At 35.6% G+C, this 15,912-nt stretch overlaps 2 protein-coding genes, 1 long non-coding RNA gene and 1 pseudogene across 8 annotated transcripts; 2 read left to right on the top strand and 2 right to left on the bottom strand.

Annotated features, from left to right (window-relative positions):
* LOC104745536 lies at positions 39-3,125 on the bottom strand. 4 transcript variants are annotated; one of them, XR_760757.2, is made up of 11 exons: positions 2,934-3,125; positions 2,645-2,836; positions 2,285-2,432; positions 2,015-2,109; positions 1,521-1,919; positions 1,360-1,400; positions 1,133-1,252; positions 915-993; positions 659-766; positions 440-542; positions 39-352 (listed from the first exon to the last, which is right to left on the bottom strand). It is a non-coding gene; the product is annotated as an uncharacterized LOC104745536 (long non-coding RNA). The 4 variants fall into 4 exon arrangements; XR_002035383.1 differs by having other exon boundaries at positions 1,360-1,919; positions 2,645-2,840; XR_760755.2 differs by having other exon boundaries at positions 1,360-1,919.
* Positions 3,944-6,242, top strand: LOC104745534 (annotated as a pseudogene).
* LOC104745533 (organic cation/carnitine transporter 7) lies at positions 7,998-10,628 on the bottom strand. Of its 3 annotated transcripts, XM_010466799.1 has the most exons (5): positions 10,377-10,628; positions 9,787-10,065; positions 9,283-9,520; positions 8,657-9,197; positions 7,998-8,557 (listed from the first exon to the last, which is right to left on the bottom strand). In XM_010466799.1, exons 2-5 carry the CDS (start codon positions 10,053-10,055, stop codon positions 8,103-8,105), a joined length of 1,503 nt encoding a protein of 500 aa, XP_010465101.1. In that variant the 5' UTR covers positions 10,056-10,065; positions 10,377-10,628; the 3' UTR covers positions 7,998-8,102. The 3 variants fall into 3 exon arrangements, with proteins under 3 accessions (XP_010465101.1, XP_019092198.1, XP_019092199.1); XM_019236653.1 differs by lacking the exon at positions 10,377-10,628 and having other exon boundaries at positions 9,787-10,370; XM_019236654.1 differs by lacking the exon at positions 10,377-10,628 and having other exon boundaries at positions 9,283-9,482; positions 9,787-10,370.
* On the top strand, positions 13,759-14,623 carry LOC104745532. The gene is made up of 3 exons (XM_019236671.1): positions 13,759-13,901; positions 14,006-14,388; positions 14,474-14,623. Exons 1-3 carry the CDS (start codon positions 13,759-13,761, stop codon positions 14,497-14,499), a joined length of 552 nt encoding a protein of 183 aa, XP_019092216.1. The 3' UTR covers positions 14,500-14,623.

Here is a 15,912-nt window from a genome sequence, read left to right as displayed (position 1 = left end):
TTCGTTGTGAAAAAAAAAACTGAAACCAAGGTTTTATAACTTTTATTTTGTCACATCTCTATTATTGGGCACACAATTATGAATGTTCAATAAAAGGTGGAGTTACAAAGTTGTGATTCCTATTATTGTATATTTGTATTCCCAACTTGTTTGATAAAGAGTGACGTATATATTTAGAAATTTCCTTATATATGCATTAATATGTAAATTCCAAACTCATTACCTCAAGCTGTTCTTCAGTGGAAGAGTCTTCCTGGATGTTCGCCGGAACTCAGCTACTGCTTTAGTCACACTCGATTTTATACGTTCACCAGCAAAATGAGCCAGTAACGTCACATGATCCGGCAACCAGCTGAAAATATTTACAAAAGCTTCAAGATTATTTTTCAAAGATGTCTCGAGCTCTGCATCAAACACTTTGACGTAAAGATGTTAAAACCTGGGTATGTCATAAGGAACAGACAAAACAGACAAAACTGAAGCTACCAAGCCAAGAACGGCTCCATGCACCTTTGCAATGGACTGAGTTGAACTTGATTTACCTGAAACAATTGGATACAATTATCTGTTCATGCTAAAACATAATCAAAGAAAAGATCTGATGAACATATCTTGTTTGTTTTTAAGACAAAGATGCTTAAAAGGGAAGAAGGAAAACCTCCGGTTTCTTCTCTTTTGGATTGAGTTTGCCTCTGAATAGGATCTATCACGAAAATCTGCAGCAAATATTAATCTCCTCCAGAAAATATGCAGCATGCTCTCGTACCTGAAGACCAGATAACATCATATAAAGTAAAAACTCTACACACTTGGATCTTACCAGATACAGTTAACTAGTCACAAGGTTAATCATTTGAAACAATCCTACTGGACAACATAACCTCTACTGGAGAAAAAGAACCCTAAGAACTTACCTCTCTATTTGGCTGTCAACAAGGAGCTTTTCCACAGATTTCCAGATTCTCTGTTTCTCTTCATGAGTTGACTGTATGCCTAGTACGAAAGGTTAAAATAGAATAAGATAGTTGTATTAACCAACAGCCATTTGCTTGTTACCTTGCTATATAGATGAAATCAACAAATATTACTTCTACATAAAAGCTCGCAGATATGTCGGGGTTGAAGATCTTACCCGCCAATTAGAGTCATGAGCAGAAGAAAGAACTCCAATATCTTTCTGTAGATGAGATTCTGAGAAAACTCGCCACAGCTGGAAGGCTACCAATGTTGACAGATCTTTATGTGATGTTTCCTTCATAGATGGAAATAATACTCCCATGATTCCCAGCCATTGAAAAGAATTTTTTTTTTGAATAAAATATATAAAGGCTATACCAAAAAAACATATAATGGTTGTACCTGTAAGGATATCAACGGATAGAGGGATCCCGCAATTACTTCTATCAGATATGAGATAAGATAAAAATAAAGAAGATTTTTACCAAAAGTCTGTAACAAAGGGAAGAAAAATAAACTCTCCCAACACGTCTCCATCCATTTAACAGCATCTAGAGAATTACCATTTAATTGAGCTTTTCCATAACTACATCTGTTGAAGTGTCCAAGACTCCAAGCTATCTGATATGCTTGCATGTTAAATATCTGTAAAAGCTTCAGATGCTCATGCACTAATCAACTTGAACCAATTTTCTCAAGTCGGCTATCAACATCTATTCTTGTTGATATAACATCCCCACCCGAATGTTAAAGCATAACACTGAAAGATTTACACCGATTGCTTCCCATATCTGATGATTGTCACACAGAAGTATCAGGTTTTTCAGAATCCTCCTTCTCAAAACAGAAGGTTGATCCTTGCCTTGCATCTTATGAGGTGGCTCTAAGTAGAGTGTTTAAAGCTAAAATTGCCAGTATTCTCGTCTGAGGAAGTTGACTTTTCAAGTTTTTCAGGAAGTGGCCTGGAAAATACCAACATGATCTTAGTTAAGAAGGAGAAACACAAATAACATGAATACAAAGCCTTCCCATATATTCTACCAATAAAAATTTGTACCGGCAGTTCTATCAAGGATTTTGAAGGAGAATCTTGGGTCAATCCTAGAGGACAAAGCTAGCAGAAGGAGCACTCTGTTAGCCATCAAGTTGTACCTGGAATAAGTAAAAAAGCATAATGTATCCATACCTTTTCAAAATTATGAATCTAAGAGTTGGGGAGCTACACGTTTCAAAAGATTTTCCAATGAAAATATAGGTTAATGAAATAAATGACTGTAAGAATTTGCAACTGAAATAAAGCAAAGAACAACTAACACTAAATGACTACCGTTGTCAAGCAAGAATGGCGCAATAACCAAGGACAAAATTCTCTGGTGCATCCAGATTTCGCAAGTTTTCAGTAAGGGACAGAACACACTTTTAAAGGCAACAGAAGCCATCTCTTTAACAGTTTCAGCAAAGATTTCCCAGCAAGCCTGAAAACCACCATAATATTTATAGCAAAGCCGGGTTAATTAATGTATTGGGAAGCCCTGTAGAAAATTTTACAGCAAAGAAGGGTAACGCCCTGTAGAAAATTTTACAGAAAGTTCTGATTAAAGAGGGTGTTTAATAATCCTTTCCCAAACTTAAGACCTATATACAATGACATGCATATTTTTACCATAGAGCAGAAAAGTATACTCACACTCGAAGTACCCCATCAAGGCCTGGAAGATAAGAAGATTTGCAAGAAATTAAAATCAAAATGTGTATGTAGAGTTAACTTCTCTTGTCCTTAGAATGTAACTCCGAAGTAAAGTTCGTTGGAGGCTCTACAACAACAGCAGATTCCAATTTCCAAGACTGCCTGTGAATCGACCATTCATCACACTCCAAACTGCCTCCAAACATTTAAAGGAAAAGTGTTAAGAGTATGAAAAACATGTGGCTAGTCAACTGCAGAAAGCGATTACACCAGAGGCTTTCTGCAGTACCATAGATTTTCAGAGCATCCATTATGTGGTTTATTAATATCAGCAAGATGCTATCATCTTTCTCTAGAATAATCTTTTCAGTAGTACGCATATGCTTTTTTTTGGAGAGACGTAAGCAAGCTGCAACTGAACAAACATTACTTGCAAGCTGCATGAATAGTTTCAGGCATTTCAGCACTGGCAACAGATGAACCTGATGNGATTTGTTGGGTTTAGGATGACTACGTGGGCTTTTGGATTTCCTACCGATCTCTTCGGATATTTCCAAATTAATTGAGAGATTGTATTTAGTAGCGTAATATATATATACACTGTATTATATGTTATTAATAAACATCACCTTCGTTACAAACCACTTTCAGGCTTCACCAAAGAAGTAAAGAGAGAAACCCTAATTTTCCGTAGATCTCCTCCTCGCCGATCTGCTCTTACACTGTCTGGTACCAGATCCTTCCCTTCTCCTATGAAGTTCAATTGCGTGTTTCGATATTTTTTTTTGGTCTGGATTTGCTTGGCTTCCGTCTCTGGTCGCTCATATGGGTTTATTTAAATTTCTTCCCCTACGAACTTGAATGGCATGATTGGATTGCAATTTATCTCTGATCATGTGGGTTTAAACTAGGATTTCATCTTTGGTTGTCCAGTTCCTACTGCACTCTATATATGTTGTGTCCTTGTGAGATGCGATACTGTTCGATTTTATCAATCATCAATATTTGATAATTCGATTCATTATATACCAAATATATTACTTTATTGATTTTTTCTTTTTTATCATCATATAAGATTTTAACTTTCAAACATACGAATTTAGACAATTTAATCTAAAAACGAATAATGTTTTCGAATCTTGTAGTTTCGACATGAATAATCAATTTTCAGGAGAAGAAGAAAAGAAGAAAAAAAAAACACTATTTTGATGAATGCGTTACCCTCAAGCTAACTGGACACACACTAACTGAGAGATTTTGTTGCAGGTATTCCCTTTCGAAGCTATGATTATTATCAATCTTCCTAGGGTATTGGAGAAAGATACTACGACCCAACGCTATAGGTCCAATGCTTTTAAAATTGCACAAGTTAGCTAATCATTATAAATTGCCTGGTGGAATCTGTTTGATTATCTGTCTTTAGGACTCTAAAAATATATCTCTGACTTGCAGGCTTCCAGTTCCAAGGGTCCTAGGTTTGGTTGGAACAAACGGCATTTGGAAATCAATCGATCTCAAAATCTTGGCAGGAAAACTTCAACCAAATCTTGGCAGATACAATGTAAGTATGGCCTTTCTGATTTTTCTTTACTCTTTATACCCTGAATGCGTCTCTGTACCTGATACATGATTTCCTCTTGGACAGCATCCACCGGACTGGCAAGAAATTTTGACTCACTTCTGCGGGTCAGAAATTCAAAGCTATTTCATCCGAGTGTTAAAAGAGAATCTTAAGGTAGGGTGAATGTTGATCCTTGATACTTTTTTTTGTTCCTACTGAAGCAGCTCTAGCGAGTTTGATACCCCTTTTATGTATGACAGACTGTTATAAAGCCACAACATGTTGGCTACATAAAAATACTTGTTCGAGGCAATCTTGGGAAGTTGCTTGAGAAGCTAGACGAGAGAGGAATGATGGCGCATATCTGTGCTGATTTGGATTTGGACCAGAGTGCAAAAGATGTATTTAGTAGAGTGCTGCAGAGGTTTGTGATTGCCACAGTTTTCATAACGAAGGCTGCGCTGTACACTTTAGAAGAACCATCTAGCTTCCTTGATGTGAGGCAAAAACACAAAGCTGCTCATGGTATAAGCTCGCTTCTCAAGCCTGACAGGTTTGATTCTATCATCTTCTAAATGAATATTCTCATTCCTTTGTTCCTGAGTCTACCGTTTTTGTTTCTCAAATTATACACTCGTTCCTAATTTTTATCTTTTTCACTGTAGCCATTTCTTCAAACCTGGAAGAATGACAATGTCTGATCTTCCAAGAGATTTGGTAGAGGAGATACTCTCTAGGGTTCCGATGACATCTCTGATGGCAATACGTTCTACTTGCAAAGAGTGGAACGCTTTATCGAAAAGTCGGATCTTTGGTAAAAAAGCAACAGCAGAAAGGAATCAGTACTTTTTAGGGTTCATTATGATGGATTATAGGGTTTGCTCGGTGAAGTTCGATCTCCAAAACTTGGATGATCCATCTATAAAGCCAGTAGGAGGTATACTTAACCAAGTCGAGATAACTAAAGTCTTTCATTGTGAGGGCTTACTCCTCTGCGTCACTAAGGACAACTCAAGGCTTGTGGTATGGAATCCCTATTTGGGGCAAACTAGATGGATCCAACCTAGAATTAACTTCCACAGGTTAGACAGGTATGCTCTCGGATATGACAAGAACCGTAACCACAAAATCTTGAGGCTTTTCTGTGATACAGATTGGAGAAGCCAAGTTTTGTGTTATGAAATCTACAATTTTAGCTCTAATTCATGGAAGGTTTTTTATGACACTCCCGACTGGGATATAGATTTTTGTCAACGTGGCGTGTCTCTGAAAGGAAATACTTATTTCTTGGCTCAAACGAAAATAAGAGATGCAGGAACGAGAGGGGAGATTCTACTCCCTTTTGATTTTACATTGGAAAAATTTGGACCACCGCTGCCTCTGCCGTTTCCCTCCTCTGGTTCAGATACTTTTGTGTCTTTATCTTGTGTCAGAGACGAGCAGCTTGCGGTATAATACATGATAGCTGGCGGAAGTTTCGTCGTCACACAGTGGAGATTTGTGTTACGAATCAAATTAGTCTCGGTTCAGTGTCGTGGAGCATGTTTTTGAGTTCGACCTCTAGTTGTAGCGTTAGTATTCTAGCTGGGAGTTTCTTCATTGACGAGGAGAAGAAAGTTGCTGTGTTTTTCGATCTAGACAACGAATTTGAACTGACCAAGACCCGTTTTAACCAAACAGCCAACATAATTGGACAAGATGGATACTTCAAATCTGTGAATATCGGAGAGGCTCCAAATCTCGGAAAACGTACCAGATTTGGCGATATTCCTCGCAAATTTTGTCGCCCACTTGTGTGCTCTTCTTCTTATGTTCCAAGCTTAGTGCACCTGCAAATCAACCAACCTCAGCCTCATGTCATTAAGAAAGAAATTGATGATTCTTAATAAGTGTCATTTTCATTCTTTTATATTTGTGTTTTACATAATATTTTAAAGATTGGTATCTTGCTTTTGGTATGTTACTTCAAACTTATGACTTCTTTTAGAATTAACTCCTTAAGAGCTTTTCCAATGGTGAGAATGCTATTTTGAGGTTTTTAAATTTTTTTAAAAATATATTTTGTACTTTTTTAAAATAAGGACTTGTGAAAGAGTAATTAAAATTTTGCTCCATGGTGAAGCTCTTATTGGAGTTCTTAATTTTGAAAAAAATCTTATTTATGAAATGAAAATATTATAAGTAAAACATAATTACTTTGAATGTTTAAATATTTTAAATTGTATAAAAATGAGAAATAATAGCATTTCATAATTTTTTAAACATTAATTTTTAAACTTACAAATTATAAAAGCATAGTAAAAATAGAAACTGGCTTTCAGGTTAACGTCAGATGTGTCTCAAGAGTACTCATTCCCTTTAGTTGGATCAACCTCTATGCCAATAGAGATTCATCCCCAAAACCATAATTTTCTGATAGCCTACGACCACAGGATTAAAATATCTTAATTCAGTGTATATCTGATATATGTGTATCTCAACACTCTGAGTTGAGATATTTTCTGTTTTTTGTGCTGAAAATTCAAAAGATCTTAGTATTAGCTAAATAACTATGTTCGTTCCTCAATGGTAAGAACTTAAAACCGTCCATGTGTTTCAGTTTCTATCTATATCTCAAGCCAAATCAGTTGCCCCTTAGTCCCCAAACAAATATATTACTAATCTGTGATGTATACAAAATATCTCTAATTGTAATCATTAAGGTTTTTGTACAAGCTTAGTGCACCTGCAAATCAACCAATCTCAGATCATAAGGAAAGAAATAGATGATTATTAATCAGTTCCATTTTCATTATTTTATTTGTTTATTGCATCTTCTTTCATTTTCAGACTTTACACGTGACAGTTAGTTATTAATTTGTGTTACTATTTATCATCTAACTAGATTTTAGTATTAGTTAACTAATACAAATCTAAATGTGCACATAATATTTTAAAGATTATTATCTTGCTCTTCGTATGTTTCTTCAAACTTATCTATTATGTTATGGTTTTATCAAGTAATTCTTTGTTAATATATCCACCAGCAAACAATCCCGCAAGTCCAGTCACATGAATGAATGGTCAACCTTCTACTCTATCTGTCTCTAAAAGATTGATGTTTATAAGCTTTTACACATTTTAAGAAAACAATGGTTACTGAGTTTAAATATATTTTTTTTTTGACTAAAGAGATATTATTTAATTTTAAACCAATAGCAATTCAAAATTTTAAATATTTTCAATGATTACTTATTGAAATTTACAAAACATCAATCTTTGTAGAAAAAAAAAAAATATCCCAAAACATCAATCTTTGTGGGACATAGGGAGTATTATATATCAAATCAATACTTTGAAAATTCAGTAAGACATGGTAGTCATTTAGAGCCTCTCCGATATAAACATCAATCTTTGTGGGACATAGCAAGTATTATATATCAAATCAATCTTTGAAGGATGAGTTGATGATATTTTCTGTTCGTTGATATATCAATACTCTGAAAATTCAAAAAATCCTTTTTGTATGGACTGTGTATCAATTACTATTTACCTAGAAAATTGAAGCAAATAGTAAAAGCTCCATGTCTCTCTTTTACAATCATACATGGATAATTCTCGAACTGCAAAGAGATTGAAAATTTAATAGAAAGAAAAGTATTTAAGTACTCACGCTAGTATTTTAAAGTATGTTTGATGGTTTCGATTTCAATCTATATCTCAAGCCGAATCAGTTGCCCCTTAGTCTCCAAACAAACAATGTCTTCGTAAAAGAGACTTCGTTTTACAAATTTTCAAGTTTGTATAATAATGTTTACACATGAAATATTAATCATATTAATCATATCTCTGTTTGTAATCGTTTTGTTTTCTTTCCTTCCAATAATTAAATAACTACATTGGTCAAAAAGAATTTGTCTATACAGAGGCTGAAGGTGATTCTTTGGACGCAGAGATACTATCTGTCAGGTCACGACCACTTGTCTCGAAAGGGAATAGGCAAACGCAAATCCCTGAGACAAGAATCACAATCTCAAATAGAAGAACAGCGATCGTCTGATGGCATCCGTGAACTAACCCAACGGCCACCAGTGGACACAAGACTCCTCCAATTCTTCCTACCGAGCTCGCCACTCCTACTCCAGTCGTTCTCACCGCCGTTGGATATATCTCCGGAGCATATATGTAAACAACCGTGAAAGCAGCCGAGATGCATATACGACCGCCAAAGAGAAGAGCAGTAGTTATGAATGGAGATTGATGAGATAACAGAGGAAGAAGGAAAAAGCAACAGGTGAATAACATTGATGCCATTGAAACTTTTCGTCCAAGTCTATCCACCATTGCTGCTGATAACAGTAGACCTGGAACCTCTGAGAGGATGCCACAGATCAAGATAATAAAGATTTAGACTTTTTATCCGATTTGGATTTGCTTGTGCTAAACGAAACTATATATATGCATGTACGTACCTGCAAAACTGGCGATGAAAACGTCTCTGTAGTTAACGTCGTTTGAATTTAGCAACTTTTTTTCGGTTGGATAGCATCTGTTATGGGAACTGGTCAGCTCGGTGGTGAGAAGGACAACGCCGTAATAAGCAAAAGCATTTCCAAAGAACACAACCCATAATAGCAAAGTCCGATTGATTAGCGTTGGAGATAGAAGAGCTAGTAACGAGAAACCTGCTTCCTTATCAGCTGGTAGTACTGTCTTGGACACTAAAACAGCTTCTCCTACTTCTCCAGGCTTAAGGAGAAGAGTTTTTTCTGTTGGAAGGTTTTTATTCTCTTCCAGCTCCGTGTCCAACTCTGAACTGAGATCACCTGGGGGTAGTTGGGTTCCATTCATTCTCGCAATCTTCTCTAATATAGAAAGAGCTTCAGCTTTCCGGCCTTGTAGGATTAAGTAACGAGGAGACTCAGATGTCCACCTATAGAACAGAAGAAGCAACGATGAAGGTATAGAAGAGAATGCAAGTAACCACCTCCAACCCAATCTTGGCATGACTAACTGCAAAAAAATCATCAAGGTGATGTGAAAAGCTAGCGTCCAATGTGTACATGTAAAATAAGCAAAGAAAGCGCATGTGTTGTACCCAAGCGAGGGAAGCCTCAAATATGGTTCCAACGGTCCAGAAAGCTGAGAAAACAACCATCCAAGTCCCTCGGCTTGGTGCAGGTATGAATTCAAGATACCAAGAAGCAAGAACAGGACCTCCTCCCAACCCGAGACCAACCAAACATCGGAGAATGATCAACCACGTGTAGCTTGGTGAAAACGAGCTCAAGAAACCAGCTACAAAAGTCACCACCGCAGTTATAATAAATCCTTTCCTGAGGAAGATAAGGCACAAGCATCAAATCAAATGAAGCCACAATGCGTCATTGGTGAAAATTGATAAGATACATAGAAGAAGCGTCATAGACTGAACATACAACTTCAGAGATAATTCAATTGAAGAGTTACAAGGAATCATATGAACAAATAGAACAATTTCAGACAATCCCCTATTGAGTTGACGGTAACAAGGAATACACAATCTATGAACAAAAAAGGGCACCATACTAGACCAAACAAGATTCAATAAAGAAGTAGTTACCTGCGGCCATGTTTGTCAGAAACAATGCCCCAAGAGTAAGCTCCAATGAGCATACCAGCAAAAACAACGCTGGTAATAAAGCTTTCCTGCCGAGAAGAGAGATTCCAAAGAGACTGAACAGCAGGTCCAACGAAAGAGAGAAGCATCATCTCCATGGCCTCTCCAATCCAACCCATCCCAGCGTAAGCAAGGACGTAGAGTTGGAACTTACCAAATCCCATCGCCACAAGAGCTTCATCAACTGTGAAACTAGGTTTCCCATCTGCCATTGTCAAAAATCTGGAGGAAAAAAACAAAAAAAAAGAACAAGAAACTGACAACCTCATTCAAGAAACTGACAACAAGAACCCATTATAATCACATTGCAAGAGGGGAAGGTTTGATCACGAAGCAAAAAGGGGAAGTAAATCCCAATAATCACATTCCAAGCGGGGAAGGTTTGATCAGGAAGCAAATCCCAAATTTAACAACTCATTCCAGTAAAATCATGAATGTTCACGCATCACACGGATGAGGACATTACTGTGTCTGAATTTCAAAAAGTCTTGTAATTGAAAAAAAAAATAAAAAAATCACAATGAAAATCGAACCTGAAGCAAAAATGCAGATCTTCTTTCTCCGAATTGTCAGGACAATGAAATTAGAATTGTAAGAGAAATTATCACAAAGTCAACGGCATTGAATCAACGAATGGAATAATTAACCGTAAATGAAGGTCACTGGCCTGTTAGGAAAAAGAAAACATGTGAAATGTTGTCAATCTCTGTGGTCTTTGTACGTACACCGAGGCTGACCAAACTAACGTGTGTGAGACAATAACCGAACTTCAAGTCTCCGTTGAATCGTTGTATGTGTCTCTTCTTGTCCGAAACCTTCTTCTTTCTTTCTTTTTTTTTGGCAATAACCAAACTTTTTTTATTTGGGCCTTATTATGAAAACCCAAATATATATAAGGACTCTTTTACAAAGCCCATTTGTTTTTTCTAGTTAAGATGTGTTAAGGAAACTGTACTTGTGTTAAGCTGCTAAATAATTGACTAATGTGAGTGGACCCAACTCTTGAACAAGACTAAACCCAAACATAGGACAAAAGTGGTCACCTTTTGTGGGACTATATAGTCGTCTATAGAGATAGATTGAGATGTTGGCCAAAATGCAAATTGTGAATTGGATTTATCAAACCTTTAGTGAAAAATACACTTTTATTCTGTTATACTAAAAATATATATAACTAGTATTATGAGATTCGAGAATTAGGGAAGTAAATAAGATAGGATGTGTTAAAGTGATTGAAGGTTACCCCACCAACCAATTATTACTTAGAAGGATTGAGACGTTCTACCACTTGATGATCCCTCGAGTTTTTCTTCACTTCCCACTCTATCTTTGTCTTGTTTCGAAATTGCTTTCAATAGTCTAAAAACTCATAATTTTTGCAAGAAGAGAACTACAAGTTTCAATTTCATTACCATTTTTCACATAAAATCTTTACCTTTATATATAGAAAAACAACCAGAATATTGTATTTGTAGATTAGACACACATATCATTCTATACTAGAAAAAGCTCAGCAAAATGATGTACTGTAAAAGTATAATCTATTAAAGTTATCCAGATGGTATATTATTAGATGGAGCAATGCTTTAAATTTAATTCTTCTAGTTGTCAATAAACGAAGTCGTTTGTTTATTTGTTTTTTATTTGTTCATAATTCTTCTAAGTATTTTGCCCATGCCTAAATGAAAGCATGATTGGTAAAATTTTAGCTTTTAAAACTTTAAATTAATTTTAAAGCCTTTAAAATCTCTATCAATGAAAGTCATAATATATACGAAACTATAAATTCTTTCCCTCTCTGAATCTTGAGTACGAGTATGAGCCACGGCGATTTGAGTTAAGTTCGTTTAATTCTTTAGGGCCTTTTTGGTCAATTGACATGACAACATTATTATATTTGTGTTTGTCCCTCTTCTTAGGAGTTGGATTTGAGTGTCCAGGGTGCTTGCGAATATTATTTGGGTGATCCGCTACACCAACTTCCCAACCACGATAACTGCTGGTTTATTTCATTTGTCCGCCCATCTATCCTATCTACAGCAATTTAGTTAACAATGTAAACTAATAAAATAATAGATTTAGAATCTAAATTATGAAAATAATTTTTTATATTACTATTTTGTGATTTTATATACAATAATAAAAATGGTATTTAATTTTTTTTTGGCGTAAGGCATCGAAAATTGTCGGACCGGTCCTGCACGTGTTATCATGCTCTACTGGCGGTAGCAATATACATCATCAATGGTGACCGGGTCTTACTTTGCTTTGCCAAGACTGCTATGGGACAAACTGGGGATACGGAGGTTACGTATTCATCTCCATTAACATGGTCTTGGCGCACTTCAAAGTTCTTTGATATTTTTGAATTTAGTTTATAGTTTTTCTAATGTGAGTGTAAAAACTGATTTAGTCATGATGATGTGTATACGTTTAGCTTTTGGGCTTTTGGATAGGTTTGAATCTTAATATAAAGTATTTAAAGTATTATTTTCAAGAAAAGTAATATTGAGCTAATAAGCCCTATAAAATATATATATATACATATATAATGGTTTGAATGTATCTCCTAGTTATGGCCCTGTTTGTTTGATAAAGTGTTATTTTAATCTAGATGATTTATTCAGATAATCAAGTGGTTTGTTTGTTCTATTTTTTATCGTGTTTAGATGAATCATTTAAATCTAAATGTATTTGTTTTGTTGGTTTTTATTTTTATTCAAATAATTTTATTAAAAGAAAAACCTAAAATACTTATCCTTTCATCTAATCAAAGTTTAATTATGTTTTAGTTTTTGAATTTAGTTACATCAATTTTTCAATTTAGATAATTTATTTAACACAATAATGTTAGTAGTTTTTTTTAATTTTATAAAACTAAATAACTCGATGACATAGGTTGGTTCTGGTTGACGATATAGGGCCTGAAGTAAATTGAAGACCCAACGGGTTGTTTTGAGATATACAAGTTACCTGCCCAAACCAAAATAATAATAAAAGGAACGGAAAGGAAAAAAAAAAGAGAATTATATACCTTCATCCTCACGGAGGAAGACCTAAATCCCTAGAACCGAAAAGGATCTTTTTACGCCCTCGAAAACCTAGCGCAATCGCATCTTCTCAACTTCTCAATGGACGCATCCGCCATCAAAGTAATCTATTCTTCGATCCTTAATTATGGTTTCCTATAATCTCTCTGTTTCTCAGTTCGAAGTTTCTGATTAGATCTGTTGTACCCTAGGGTGTGGAATTGAACGATAGTGATGTAGGCAGGTACGTACAAAATTGATTTTTGTTGTTGTTGAGATGTGCACCTGTAAGATGTCTTGTGTGTCATGTTAATAATATTAGTAACTGCAATTCGCAGTAGCATGATGAGCGAGTGCAATTGCAGTAGGATGTTGAGCAGGATTTACGTTGAGGGATACGACACTTCGCTCTCTGGCTATGATTTCGTTGAGGGTATGAGAAAACACTTCGCTTCATGTGGAGATGATACATGTTCATATTCCCGGATACGTTAGCGTCCCCAGTATTATTCTCAACAGGTTTATTTGTGGCGTCTTTCCTCCACTTCTTTCACAAAAGTTGAAATGCAATTTGCTTAATTATAAACACTCTTTGTATTTGTTTTTACAGTTTTGCCTTGGTTTATCTTCGGGGAGAAGGTGCAGAAGAGAAAGCGTTGAAACTTAGTGGGAGTGACATGGGAGGACACAAGGTAGTCGCTAAGCCTTGCCCGTTTAACGCCACTGACCTTGACCCTGTGCTCTCTCTTACAAGAGACTCAGACAATAGCCGACAGTTCACGTAACTTGTTTCGTTTTAACTTTTTTTTTATTTAATTTTTTCTTTTTTTTTGGATCTGTAAGATATGTTGCTGTCATGTTAATAATATGCAATCAAATTACTAGGATGGTAGTTAGGGGATATGACATTTCGCTTCATGCGAGTCATGTCGAGTATGCGCTGATTGAACATTTCTCTCAATGTGGACGTGTCCTGAGTGCTTGTGCTCCTCCTGCTGACATAGAAGAATGCGAAGGTGTTCTGGACAGGTTTGTGGCCTCTTTCTCCCAATGTTTTTTTTTTTTTTTTCCCAACTCTCATATGTTATCAAATGCTAACCAAAGATTTGTTTTTGTACGTTGGTTTTTTATAGCATAGCTACCGTTACTTTACTGGGACAAGCTGCCGTAGAGAAGGCGCTGCAACTATGTGGATGTGCTGCCGTAGAGAAAGCGCTGCAACTATGTGGATGTGATGTGAAAGGATTGGGGTTTTTTCAAGTTACTCGGGTTGTGCCGCCCATAAAAAATATGCTCCCCTTCATGGCGCCACCCGGGATGTGGACGAGTCCAAGAACGGACGGCAGCCTTATGATTCGTCATCCCGATATGTACATGAATTTGATTCCTGATCCTGTATTCTTGGTAACAAAGGAAAACCTCTCGTTAATTCGTTCGTGCTTTGTTTTATTTTTAGGCGGCCAAGGATCAGTCGAAGAACGGACGGCAGCTTCGTGTTTACTCCTCCTCTCCGCATGTACATGAATTAGATTCTTGATCTTTTATTCTGGGCAAGAATATATAGGAAATCCTCTCATTAATTCGTTCTTGCTTTGTTTTAGGCCAAATAATGGAGAAGAAAAGATGACGGCGAGTGAGAAGAAGAAGGCTGCTTGGGCGAAAGTTCTCCTTCTCCTGGGATTAGACGATGATGCTATAGTATAGTTTTGTCTTTCTTTTTTGGAAGGTTAATGATCATTAATTTGCTATATATAAAGGACTCTTTTACATAGCCCATTTGTTTTTTCTAGTTAAGATGTGTTAAGGAAATGTACTTGTGTTAAGTTGCTAAATAATTGACTAATTGTGAGTGGACCCAACTCTTGAACAAGACTAAACCAAAACATAGGACAAAAGTGGGTCACCTTTTGTGGGACTATAGTCTACAGATACATATTGAGGTGTATTGGCAAAATGCAAATTGTGAATTGGATTTATCAAACCTTTAGTGAAAATTACACTTTTATTCTATTATACTAAAAATATATATAAACTAGAATGATGAGATTCGAGAATTAGGGAAGTAATAAGATAGGATGTGTTATAGTGATGGTTACCCCCACCAACCAATTATGACTTAGAAGCGTTTTTGAATTATTGATGTTGCCTAAAAGAAATATATATAAGGATTGAGACGTTCTACCACTTGATGATCCTTCGAGTTTTTCTTCACTTCCCACTCTATCTTGTCTTCTTTCGAAATTGCTTTCAATAGTCTTATAAACTCGTAATTTTTGCAAGTAGAGAACTACAAGTTTCATTGCCAGTTTTCACATAATTTTGTTTTCATATAGAGAGAAAAAAAAACAATCAGAATATTCTATTTGTAGATTAGACACAATTCACACAATCATGTGTATATTAGAAAAAAAAAGTTTCAGCAAATTGATGTACTCTAATACTAGTATAATATTTGTTTGTTAAGTTATTTATCCAGCTGGTATATAGATGGAGCAACGCTTTAATTCTAGACTCTAGTTGTCGAAAAACCAAAAACCAAGTCGCCTGTTTTATTTAGATCATAATATCTGCCCAAATATGTTAATTCTAATTGAAAACATGTAATATGTTGTTATTTTTCAGCTTCATGTTAGTTTATACTTCCAAACCCCTCAGAGATTACAAGATCTGATAGTACCATTTAAAATTTAATACTAATTATATTAATTTATAGGGGTGAATCAAAACGTAAGCCTCAGCCTTTCACTTCATTAATATATACGTTCAAGATATAATAAAACAGGTAAAAAGCATTTGGTGAGCTCATTCTCTCTAATCTCTATGATGAGCTTTAGATTTCAACATTATCTTAATTATGTGGTAAAGAATAGAAACAAAAACGAAAGTGGATCGGTCTGTGTGGTTGAGGCTTTAGATATATATCTCTAATATGTCCCACATCTTAGGGGGTGATGCTCTAGTATAGTTTTGTCTTTCTTTTCGGAAGGTTAATGATCATTAATTTGCTACTTAAAGAAATCATATTTTACTAAAATGCAAT

This window comes from Camelina sativa, chromosome 15, assembly GCF_000633955.1.
Source record: "Camelina sativa cultivar DH55 chromosome 15, Cs, whole genome shotgun sequence".
Taxonomy (NCBI): domain Eukaryota; kingdom Viridiplantae; phylum Streptophyta; class Magnoliopsida; order Brassicales; family Brassicaceae; genus Camelina; species Camelina sativa.
This window is presented reverse-complemented; position numbering and strand designations above follow the sequence as displayed.

Bases quoted from the DNA above. Each gene is read 5' to 3' on its own strand.
- LOC104745533 (XM_019236653.1), bottom strand. From the start codon at position 10,112: ATGAGGTTGTCAGTTTCTTGTTCTTTTTTTTTGTTTTTTTCCTCCAGA. The intron at 9,521-9,786 runs GTAACTACTTCT...TATCTTCCTCAG, and splicing joins TCTGACAAACATGGCCGCAG to GAAAGGATTTATTATAACTG. The intron at 8,558-8,656 runs GTACGTACATGC...GCATCCTCTCAG, and splicing joins TTTCATCGCCAGTTTTGCAG to AGGTTCCAGGTCTACTGTTA.
- LOC104745532 (XM_019236671.1), top strand. From the start codon at position 13,759: ATGGTAGTTAGGGGATATGACATTTCGCTTCATGCGAGTCATGTCGAG. The intron at 13,902-14,005 runs GTTTGTGGCCTC...GGTTTTTTATAG, and splicing joins TGCGAAGGTGTTCTGGACAG to CATAGCTACCGTTACTTTAC. The intron at 14,389-14,473 runs GTACATGAATTA...GCTTTGTTTTAG, and splicing joins TTTACTCCTCCTCTCCGCAT to GCCAAATAATGGAGAAGAAA.